Here is an 11917-nt window from a genome sequence, read left to right on the forward strand (position 1 = left end):
AGTTTTTGTTCAGACAACGTTTTACGTCCAGCCCCACCCTTGCAAATCTTCGTCTTAAAATCGATCATAAAGTCAGTTTTCGTAATCGTAATATATCGAATGAGTATCACTGTTTGGAGTTGGTACTTCAAATACTTGATAACGTCTTCTTTCACTTTTCTTAATTTCTTAAATAGTTTTATCTCGCTGTTCAGTGGAGACGTGCTGCTTCTGGAGCAGTGATAATGCGACTGGCTTGGTAGTAAAGCGTTATTTGTTTACTCGGCATTGTTGTGTTGTACTTCCGTGTATAAACAAATATAAGGTGACATTGTTGATGACGTCATTTTTTGACGACAAATTGGTTGACGACAACGACTAATCACAAATTTTTATAGTAGATTATTATATGTGGCTAACAATTGTCATTCCCACCCCCTCCCTGATTATATGTATTTTCTGACAATAACTATTATACTATTGCCACATATAGAAGTGTATTAGGTACATTTGTGTTTAATGAGTCGTGAAAATTATTGTGAATGGCGAATAGATAAGGATTTGACTGAGTACTGTGGTTGCCTGTTTCAGCATTCTATCCTTGGATAAACTTAAGAAAGTTATGGAAACCTGAGTCAGAATAGCTTGTGGGTTCAGGTCTTCATAAAATTATTTTTGTAGACCAGAAAATATACATAATAGAGAAGCAGCACCAAGACCAAAATTGTTTGTTTTGGCTGGAAGATTACAGGAACAAAGACCACAAACCCAGAAACCCCACAAGCTGGAGAACTGCCCCTTGTCAGCTGTGTGTGCTTGGGGCTTTTAGCAGGAGGATTATCCTGTAGAATAATTAGCATCCTTTTGGTGTTATTAATGATTTGTTATTGGAATTATAACCTTTCTATCTGTAAGCAGGTTTAAGAAACAAACCAGATCATGGAAATGTCTTTCTTGAGAGTGGTGTCAGTGGTATGACAGCCTCTGTGAGGTAAGTATTGGTCTTAGCTATATTTTTTAGCCTGTTCTCAGGTCTTCAGTTTGATTAAGCTAGTAAAATAAACTTCTGTATTAACAAGAGTAATGTATAGTCCCATTTTTCTTTTTATACCTGTGAATCATATATATACATTATATGAATTTGTCACATGTTACTAGTTCAGAATTATTTTAAAATATGATGGAAAGACTCTAACTGTGACTTAAATAAAGTAAGATTTCTGATCTTAATTCTGATTGAAGACCAAAACAGACTTGTGATTTGTACACACACATTCACTTATAACTGGGATTTCTTTGAGCAGTTGGTAGTTATTAAATTTACCATGAAATGCTATTAGAATCAATGGCTAATCACATAAACTGATCACTGGGTCCTGTGTGAAGCAGTTTATATGAATATTTGCAGTTTGTTAAAGTATTTTGATAAGTAGAGTCAAATGAGGTCCATTTGAGTCATCTTGGTAATTTTTAATAAAATATAATCAAAGCTTAAAAATTAATTTTAATATACCCTCCTAACTCATCAGCAAAACAACAGAATCACACGAAACACAATCATGACATCATGTAAATCATGACATAAATATGTGGTTGTTGTAGTTCTGGAACATCTAATCTCGTCAGTTTGTCAGAACTGTGGAGTAAGGATGGTTCATCATCTGCCTCTCGGGTTAGGAATGAACACGCTAACATCTGGGTGAGATATGAAGAGGAGAAATACAGAAGACATGTATGTACAGAATTTTTGAGGTACAATCAGTGTGTTCATGTCCCCCCTACCACCAAATCATAATCGTCAACTACAAGAAGTAGACTTGCTGGTCTGTTTTGACTCAAGTAGCAGTATCCCAGTTGACAAGCCAAGCCTTCATTATAAAATATCATGTGAACAAAATTTTGTAATACAATTCTTTGTAAAGTTAGGACTTCCTGTACTGTATTGCATATCATGTGCATTTGTAGGAACTTAAATTGTTTCATTTATAATTCCTGAATTGTTGTATTTAATGATAAAACATTCTGAATAAAAGTGTTAAAAGACCTAGTGATGTTCTTTTGGGTTGCGATGCCATGTGAAATCTTAAGTATGTACAGTCATTTCAGAGAAACATAGTGTCTGGAGATAGGATAACTGTCATCTTTCCCATCTTGAGAACAACAAATGTCTTAAGTCCTAAAAGCTTATTGTTAGCTCGTGGACAAAAATAAATCGCCCTGTTCTAAGTGGTTGCTTATTATAGTGTACTGCTTTGGCATTCACTGTTTATGACAACAAAAAGCAGAGCCTTGGCTATTATTCAAGCCAGGCACCTCTCATGTATAAGTTAAACATGTTACTGCTGACCTAATCTGCAGTGCTTCAGATGTTGTGAAGTATATTTGTATAATTTGTAAGGACAAATTCCCATGTTCCTAGTATCTGTTAAATTTATGTTGTTCAAGTTTTTAAAGCTTCTGTAAGTTAGGCTGGCACCTGGACTCTCTGAATTTTGCAGTACTTGATAATATGTGATGGTCAGATAATAAAAGCATATATGCAAATTTTCCGCATGTCCAAGAAATTTTCTTAATCGTGTTACAGCACTGTGAAAGACTGATCCAGCAATTGCAAATTTCTGTTCTGGAAGAAGAACAGAAGCTTGCTGTAGCAGTACAAGTGGACAGAGGCAAGGATAAAGCAATTTTGCAGTTACAAGATGCCTGGATTCGTCTTGTTCAGCACTGGAAAGAGCTGGAAGAGCAGCGACATAGTTTAACTAGTAGACTACACAGTGAAAGAAAAGAACATCAAAGACAAGAATCTGAAATGATGCAGGTGAATCTTATTGACTGTTGGTCACTTAAGTTCTGTATTAAATATAAAAACGTCACACAAGCCATATTAAAATATTTATTGATAGTTGCAGCTGAGTACAATTTGATAGAATTTATAAACACACAATATTGCTGTAACTATAGAAGGGCCCACACAGGTCAAATTATGTTGTGACCTGTTCATGCCAGTCTGTCAGTTCTTCAACAGTCAAAGTATATTTCCATTGTACCATCTTTTATTTTTATTTTTTTCAGAAGCTGAAACAACTTGAGTCTGAACTCTCCAAAGCTTTAGACCTTGCCCAGGGCTACAAAGTGAAATTTGACAATATTGAGAAAGATAAACTAGAATTGATAGATCGTCATAGTGGTGAGATCAAAGAAGTGATGGGTAAGATAGTAGAAAAAGAACAGAAACTTGACAAGGCAAATCAGTTAAACTGCCAGTTGATACAACAGAAGGAAGATTCCCTGGAAAAGTTGAAACAAGTTGAACAAGAAGCACAAAAGGTGTGTAACTATGAACTAAATATAATACAGTACAATGTTATATTGAATGCCAGTGTTACACAGATATTTATGATTTTGTACTCTGTTTTTCCTCCATGTTCATAAATAATTTCAATATTAAAAAAATGTAGCATCAAAAGAATTTCAGTAATACAAATAGAAGCTCAGTTCTGTACATTTTCTTATCATATAATGGAACTTGCAACATTTTCCTTGAACAATCACTCAATGAGACAATCTTTAAATAAAGATGACTGGCTTATAGGATGAGTTAATAAATTATTTGAAAGTATGATAAAATTCAAATATTACATATAGTGGTAACAAATCAGAATTAAATTCATAAAGAAATTAAAGGTGGGCTAAATGCAGAGAAATCTTGCTGGTATGTAGTTCAGAATCTTTTGTCTTCCTGTCTGCTGTATAAAAAATATAGAGATTAAAATATACAAAACTGTGTTGGGAAAACTGGATAATTAGGAGCTCCATAATTTGTACTCTTTCGTCAAATATTATGGTGATTAAATCAAGGAGGGTGAGATGGATAGGGCATGTATATGAGAAATGCACACAAAATTTTGGGTTTAAAACCTGAAGGGAATAAATTACTCGAAAAACCTAGGAATGGCTAGGAAGATAATATTCGAGTGGATTATAGGAAGATAGGATTGAAGAGTGTCAATTGAATTTATCTGGCTGAGGATAGACACTGGTGACTGGCTCTTGTAAACTCAAATGAACCTAGCGGTGGTCTAGCGGTTAGAACGCTGGCCTTGTAATCCTGGGGTCTCGGGTTCGATTCCCGGCGGTGCCCGAATTTATAACTTGTGTTGGGCAAGGCCGTTGTCTAGGAAACACGGAGTTTTCCTCCGGGGGCTTCCCCGGTTTCTCCGTGGCATCCCAACAATTACTCCATTCACATACAGAAGAAGGCAATGGCAAACCACTTCTGGATCATCTGCCAAGAACATATATGAACAGGTCCCAGTCTGAGAAAAGGATGGAAGGATCCTGTTCATATGGACCAGTCGTCAGACAGAACACTAAATAAATAAGAAGGACTCTGTTTCATAGAGTTATTTAAGTTACTTCAAGTGTTATTTGTAGTACAGTATGTCCATTATTTCTTTTATTGGTTATTCTAGGAAAGAAAGCTGCTGATAGATGTTCAGAGGGAGGTGGAATGCGCTTATAAGAAGCTTAATTCGTTTGAAGCTGAAGTGTCTGCTTTAAAAGAAGAAAGAGAAACACTTAAATTGAAATTGAAAGAAGAGAAAGGAAGAATCAACATCCTTGATCAACAGAAAAAGTCAGTACAGGCAACTCTGGATGAAAATAAAAAGAAAGAGGTTTGTTCTTATCTGTGTAAGATATAATGTGATCTGTTCTGCAAAAAATAATTAAGATAATTGGGAACAGTAAGTATTTATTATGAATATGATTATGTATTTTTAGGAAATATTCTGTTATTAATCTAAAGACAGAGGTATAAACCAGCTAGTTTTTTGTAGTACAAAGTGTTTAATTGTTGTAATGTACCTATGTAGTGAAGGATGGTTAAGTCATTTATTTAGTGTTCAGTGCTATTCCTAGGACCTAGTAGCTGAACTGTTTAATGATATGCATTCAATAAAGTGAAACAAAAAGTGTTTACAGTGACTGTGTTCTTACTGACTTACTCTATGGCGCACAAGCCCAAAGCCAAGCCCTGGCCTGCTCCCGTGTGGGAGGTATCTTTGTCTTTGAATTGTGCATTTATGAATAGTGAGTGACAAGCCCACAGCCTCTGCACAATTTCTGCTCAATCCTGATTTGTCTGCTAGAGCCATCTAGCAGTGAATCAGGAGACTTGGGTGAGAAATGGCCGCCAAATTTTGCTTACGAAACATCTCATTCATGTTTGTAAGGTTCTTATCACCCTTTAAATCCATCGACCTCATTCGGGTTTGAACCCACGAACATTGGGCCCAGTGGCGAGCACGCTAACCACTAGTCCACCGAGGTGACTGTGTTCTTACCAATGTAAATAAAATCCTTGACATCACATGCAGCATCATTTCTATGCCATGTTGTCACATATACAAGCAGTGAATTTCTGTTTATTTGAATAATTATTATTATTCTGATTTTCTGATGAATTAGTCCCTACTCAGGACACACAAAGTAATCTGTAGCATCTCTGTGTCAGATTTTGCTATTAAATTCATATAACTGATACTGTCCTTATCTGTCCATGTAGGACTTTGGATATTTTGAATCTGTGTGTACACACTGAACAGGTTGACATAGTAGTAAGGAGTCTGATTTGTATTAGGAGTACCTCATTTGTATCTTTGGCATATCCCAAAAAGTTACTGGCTCAGATTTTCATTTGTTTTCTGTTCCTCTCCAGGAAAAGACCACAGCTACTTCTTCTTTCCCCATCCTTTCTTGTTTGTCATATGTGATCATCCTCTCATCTTATTCAATGTTAAATAGCATCAGCAGTTAATATAGTGTTATCAATAATTACAGTTTGTTTGAAAATAGTGTTAGAGGGAATGGACATAGCTGTGGTCCTTCTGTGTAAATTCTGTACGAAATAATCCTTGTGTAACTTTGAATGCACTTTGCGTGGCAGTTCAAGAACCTTTCTTGATTGATGTGTTGTACATACGACACAATCTTTCAGAAAACTATTCGAGAAGAGATGAAACAGTTGACTGTTCAGTCAGATAAAATGAAGACTGAATTAAGAGAATACTACCAGGAGCAATTGGAAGTGGTAGTACATGACAAGCTACGAGAATTTCAGGAACAATTGGATGCTGCAGAGACTTCATTACATAAGGAACTGGAACAACGGGAGCATGCAATCACTGAAATGGCTTCCAAACAAATAAGACAGATATCAGAAAAGTAAGTTCATTACTTACAAGGAATACCTATGAAAAATATGCATCAGAAGTTTTTTTAATATGATAAGTAGAACCAAAAAAATAAAAGGCATTAATCTGGAAAATATGTACACAAAAACATTTTAATGTTCAGTAAGTTGTGTCATACATTTTTACAGGCAGAGCAATGAACAAGGAAACATGAATGCACTCTGCTGCCAGTAGCTAAGTTTTGAAGTTTAAGTGAACTCATCCAGAACATACTTTATTTTCTATCTGAAAGTATATATACAGATGTGTGTAATAGTTATGTATGTCGTATAATTTATTTATATTATTTCTGTTTTTAGCTCCAGATTTGAAACATGTATTTGCCTTTTATGTAATGAACAGTCTTTGTACTAAGAAGGTAAACTTAAGGAAAGGCTTGGAGAAGTCCACTGACCCCTTGTTCTTGCTTGCTGTCATATATGCTTCAAGATTTAAGCTGGATCCATGTTTACATTATGCTACACTAGGCAGTTTGTATCTGATTTTAGCAAGTCTCCCTCAGTCCTCTCCACAGTTTTGTTCCGTGGAAGTCTAAAAGAGACTGAATGTATACCTGTATGGTCTATAAATATCAACATTCTGAATTTTGAGGTTGCGTGATATGTAGTGGTAAAGACTAGTTACTTTAAATGTACTATATTGCTTCTTGATTGGAACCATGATTTTGTACTGTCATTGTTACGGAAAACATTTTGCATTCTCTGCTACAAATTTATTAAACAGCATTTACATTAGTGGTGAATTTCAGGGTTGCTAAGGATTTAGAGATGTCAGTTGCAGATTCATGTGCGTGTGTTCACGTCTGTATATGTATTTTACTGTAATGCTAAACTGTAGTTGCTTTCAAATAAGCTTTTTGATTTCAGACACCGATTGGAAATGCAGCTGCTAGAAGAGAAACATGTGGAAGAGCTTCAGTTATACAAACTGCAGCTAGCTCAGGCAATGCAGCAGGTTTCTGACCTAGAAGCTAAATTACAGGGATATAATTCTAGGAAAAGCGAAATGGTTGATAAGTTACACTGTGTCATGGAAACACAGTGGCAAGAAGCATTGCGTATCATCATTGGGAATAGTCCTTTAGCTAACCATGTAGCAGACAGTCTTATAGTACAGGTAAAATGAATAATTGCATTTTGGAAGTATACTTAACTCCTATGTAAATGACTTATTATCCAGTAGACAGACTTTCTTTAAATGTGGTTGAACATCTTGCCTTTGTACTGTTTAATTTCTTACTATCAGTACCACCAGCATGGTTGGGAGCAACGCTATTGCCAGTTGATGTGGGGTCTATAAATTTTCTGTGGTAACATGTCTTCTGAAAGAAATACACAACTTGTTTTTGTAATTCCTCCACCAGCATAACCGTACACACACACACACACCCTAGTGGGTTGTAAAAAAAAAAAGATTATGATAATGCCACAAAATCTGAAATTTGCATTTATTTTTTCACTTTATCATGCTAAATTAGGAATTTTGGAAGTAGACATGTGGAATTTGTGTTAGTCTAAGTCATAAATATATCTACAAGTTACAGCTTTTGAAGTTATGTCTTGCACATTTTAACTTTGTTGGTATCTGTACTAGCAGAAATTATGAACAGAAATTGATCAATAAATCTATTCTCTGGCATCTGCAAGGTAACTGCAGAGATCTGATAAGAACCCTGAAAATTGATTTCTAACAAGACTATGGCGAGGCTGTGACAGGTTCAACAAGCTGATTGTGCATTTTGAACCTCTTTCAAGAAACATCCTAGCATCTGAGGTGGATGAAGAGGCATCATTGTTAATTGATCCACGAATAGGTTTTAAGAAGTTGAAGAGTTTTTTCTAGCCCCAAGTTATAGATTTAAAGAAGTGAAGGAAAGTTCTTTTTGTATGCTTCAGAAACAAAACACTACTGAAAAAAGTCACCATTTCATTTACATGCAGTCTAATTAAAAATTATTTTATATGTAAGGGAAGAGGGTGTATGAAGTAGATAAGAAGTGTATTTCATTCTGTAGATATTTTATATTTTGCTACTACTGGTCCTTTGTTTCACAGAGGAAGGATATGTCTAAGACTGACGCTGGCACCTGGCCCTTGGAAACTCACAATCAGCAGACTACTTTAGACAGAAATGATCCATTAACCTTGAAATCTCACTATGGTAATGAACACCATGTTGGGAAAAACAATACTGTTTCAGGAGCAAGTGGTGAAGCTTCAAAAAGCAATAAGGTATAGTGTTTTAATACTGATGTTGTTGTTAATAACACTGTAAGGATACATATTGAAATGACAGCTGTTATGTAGAGTATCATTTACAATTTTGTAATATGTGTTTTTTCTAGATGGGAACCGATACTGCACCTGTATTTAGAGATTTTGTAGGTGCATCAGAGTCTCATATAACCCCTCTTAACCTTCATCAGCAGAGTAGTGGCTCATCAACAGCTTATGAGATGCCATTCAATCAAAATGGGCTGCTTACTTACAGAAAGGCAGAACAACCTGTATCATTACATGAAACTCCTCTAGGCAAAGGACATCAGGAGGATGAACTCAGAAAATACATAATAAAAGTATGTAGAGTGATAGTTTAATAAGAGTTCAACACAGATTTTGAGTGACGTCAAGAATAAGCTGTAATCCAGCAGTTTGCAAGCAAAAATTTAGCACATGGAAGAACAAACAAATTTGCCAAAATACCAGTTTTATGTATGGTATGTATAGGTTAAGAAATCCCAAGATTGGAACAAAATTTGATTGATTAATTCTGGATTTTTTTTCTCTCTTCTTTGTATCCCCCCCCCCCCAAAAAAAAAAAAAAAAAGCAGCCATCCTTGATAATTCATCCTCTAAACACTGCAGGAACTGAAAACAATATGTTTCCATCTGTGCTGAAAAACCATTTCTTTTCAGTTACTGGACAGGTCTCCAGGTAATCCAACAGATGATGGAAAACAGGCTACTATTCATAGACCAGATGAGATACCAAGGCAAGATGGATGTAGTCAGGATGATAAAAGACATGAACTTGTAGATGTACCCACAAATGAGGTAGCTCAACACTCAACATGGGAGAAAATTTTACATGTAAGTATGAATTTACTTTATATAGTTAATTTTAACTTACTCACTCACTCTGTGATACAGGATATTCTTTGAAAAGTCAGTTGTTACTTGGATTGTCAAAGAATAGCCCACTTTCTGTATGAACCCAAAGGTTCATCACTGTGTCCACAAAAGCTCACCACCGAACTCTATCCTGAGCTAACTGCATTCAGTTTGCTTTGTCAATTCCTATCTCCCTAAGGTCTATCTTAACGTTATCCTCCCACCTACGTCTAGGTCTTACCAGTGGTCTTATCCCTTCAGACCTCCCAACCAATACCCTGTAAATACACCATGCATGCTGCTTGTCCCTCCTACCTCATTCTTCTCAATTTAATCACCCCAACTATATCAAGTGAGGGTATAGGCCATGAAGGTCATCATTATGGAAATTTCTCTGTCATCGTCCCTTTCGGGTCCAAATATCTTCAACATTCTGTTCTCAAAACCCCTCAATATTGTCTCTCTCTGACAATGAGAGACCAAGTTTTGCACCTATACAGCACAAATGTCAAAATTACACTTTTGTATATTTTAACCTGTAGTTTTTATTTATATATACATGAGATGGGAGGACAAAAGATTTTGGACTGAATGATGGCAAGCATTCCCTGAATTTAATCTACTCTTAATTTCATAATGAATGTCATTCTGACTTCTTAGTGTCATCCCCAAGTATTTGAATTTTGTAAAATTTTCAAACGATTCATTAGCTGTCCTTATTTTCTGATTCTGTTTTGAATTCTGATGCTGAGACATGGTCATATACTTTGTGTTTTCTGCATTTATTTCTAGACCAACATCTCTATCAGCCCTTCAAACTGTTTCTGTGTTTGCTTTTAGAGTATTTATATTATAGCCCAACAGATTAATATCATGAGCATTGACCAACAGCTGATGTGTCCTGTTCAATTCCAAGCCATCTTGATTTTCTTGGACTTTGCTGATGGCATATTCTAAGGCAAAATTGAAAAGCAGCAGCAATAGATCATTCCCTGTTTCAGGCCATTCTGATTAGAAAATGTAAATGCAGAGTAAAATATTAAAATTAATAGTTACAAAATTTTAAATTTTTCTTTAAAAATGTTTTATTTTGTGCATCTTCAACTTATATTGAAAGATATTCTACTTGAAGATGAATATAATATTTAATCACATCATCATGGTGTGTACTGACAGATGTATTATGAATGGACATTCTTTTCCACATATTTATGTTTAATTATATTATTTTACATAATATGAAATGTGCCTGATTTGTCATCTGGCACTTGTATGTACTTCATTAAGTTTTATTAACGAGAAATTTTGTGTGGAAACAAGTTCTTGGTTAGAGTAAATTTAACTTTTTAATTTGATAGCTCAGTCAGTATAGTGACTAGCTACGGGCTGGACGACCAGGGTTCGATCCCCGACAGGGGCAGAGGATTTTTCCTCTAGCCTCTGCGTCCAGACCGGCTCTGGGGCCCACCCAGCCTCCTCTACAATGGGTACCGGGGTCCTTTCCCGGGGGTAAAGCCGACCGGGGCGTGATGCTGACCACTCACCCCCATCTAGTGCTGAGGTCAAGAGTGAGTAGGAGCTATACCTCCACTTACCCCCAAGCGCCTACGTGGCACATAGTGGGACAGCTTTACTTTACTTTATTTGATTGAAACAAAATCAATTACATTGTATCCCTTCCATGTCTTCAAAGACTTCATGAACACAGTGAGTACAGCCTGGTCACATCGTTTAGAAAGGTCTTATTGATTTTAGAGATGTCAAATCATTTGTAATAAATGTGTTGTGTATATGCTGTTTTTCAGGATACCAGGCTCAGTCTTGCAGGGGGCCAATATCAGAGCACTCCATCCATTCCAGCACATGATCTGTCTAAGGCAAGGCATGGCTCAGCCAGAGATCGTCGGTGTATGAAACCTGCATGGAAATAGCAGCAGTGTGTGAAGGTATTAAATACAAAGCGTGATTCATATTAGTGTAACCTTTGTTATATAGGAATAGGGGATTTAAACCCATGTATTACAGGGCTGCTGGCTGGACTTTAAATCTAGGTTAATGGTTTGGCATTATGCTAGTGTGATGTATCCCCAGCTGGACTGAGCATATGCCACAATGTATGGCTGATAAAGTTTAAAGTTTGTTAGATCTGCATTTTACTTAAGTTATGAAAATTGTTGTTCAAATGTGTATGTAAACATACCTGACCACCACCCCAAAAATATAAATACAAGGACATAAATAATATTATAGTGACTATTAAATTGTGGCATATGCTAGTGTCGTCATATAATAATCATCAAAGCTGCTATGATTCCAAATTATGTTCTTGTTTAGAATAAAAAAATTTACCTCTGCCCACCATTGAGTAGATTCAAAATAAATTTTAGATACCATGAGGTCTGTATTTCAAATTTCCTTGTTGTTTTAACATTTAAGCCTACTTCAGGAAAAGCATCACTGTACTTGTTTAGTCATTTCCCATTTTTATTTGTATATGTAAACTCTCTCCTCTTCTTTTTTCCTTCTTTATTTTATGTACACTCTACCTTTGACCACACTAGTGTACTTCTTGTA

At 35.8% G+C, this 11917-nt stretch overlaps 1 protein-coding gene across 6 annotated transcripts in view; it reads left to right on the forward strand.

The window, feature by feature from the left end:
- Window positions 1-11917, forward strand: part of LOC110839654 (uncharacterized) — a 31482-nt gene that overhangs the window by 8463 nt on the left and 11102 nt on the right. For all 6 annotated transcript variants that reach the window (XR_002546567.2, XR_015537909.1, XR_015537908.1 and 3 more), the window contains exons 4-14: window positions 898-970; window positions 1582-1711; window positions 2564-2797; window positions 3052-3306; window positions 4452-4655; window positions 5978-6204; window positions 7100-7349; window positions 8288-8464; window positions 8578-8808; window positions 9149-9322; window positions 11149-11289. Coding sequence is in view for 3 of the 6 variants with exons in the window: in XM_087358898.1 (XP_087215024.1) it covers window positions 898-970; window positions 1582-1711; window positions 2564-2797; window positions 3052-3306; window positions 4452-4655; window positions 5978-6204; window positions 7100-7349; window positions 8288-8464; window positions 8578-8808; window positions 9149-9322; window positions 11149-11274 (2081 nt within the window). In the remaining 3 variants the exon portion in view is untranslated. The remainder of the gene's footprint in view (window positions 1-897; window positions 971-1581; window positions 1712-2563; window positions 2798-3051; window positions 3307-4451; window positions 4656-5977; window positions 6205-7099; window positions 7350-8287; window positions 8465-8577; window positions 8809-9148; window positions 9323-11148; window positions 11290-11917) is intronic.

The sequence above is a fragment of the Zootermopsis nevadensis genome, unplaced genomic scaffold (genome assembly GCF_977971745.1).
Source record: "Zootermopsis nevadensis isolate Lab colony 2312 unplaced genomic scaffold, Znev_1.0 Znev_ptg000030l, whole genome shotgun sequence".
In the NCBI taxonomy this organism is placed as follows: domain Eukaryota; kingdom Metazoa; phylum Arthropoda; class Insecta; order Blattodea; family Termopsidae; genus Zootermopsis; species Zootermopsis nevadensis.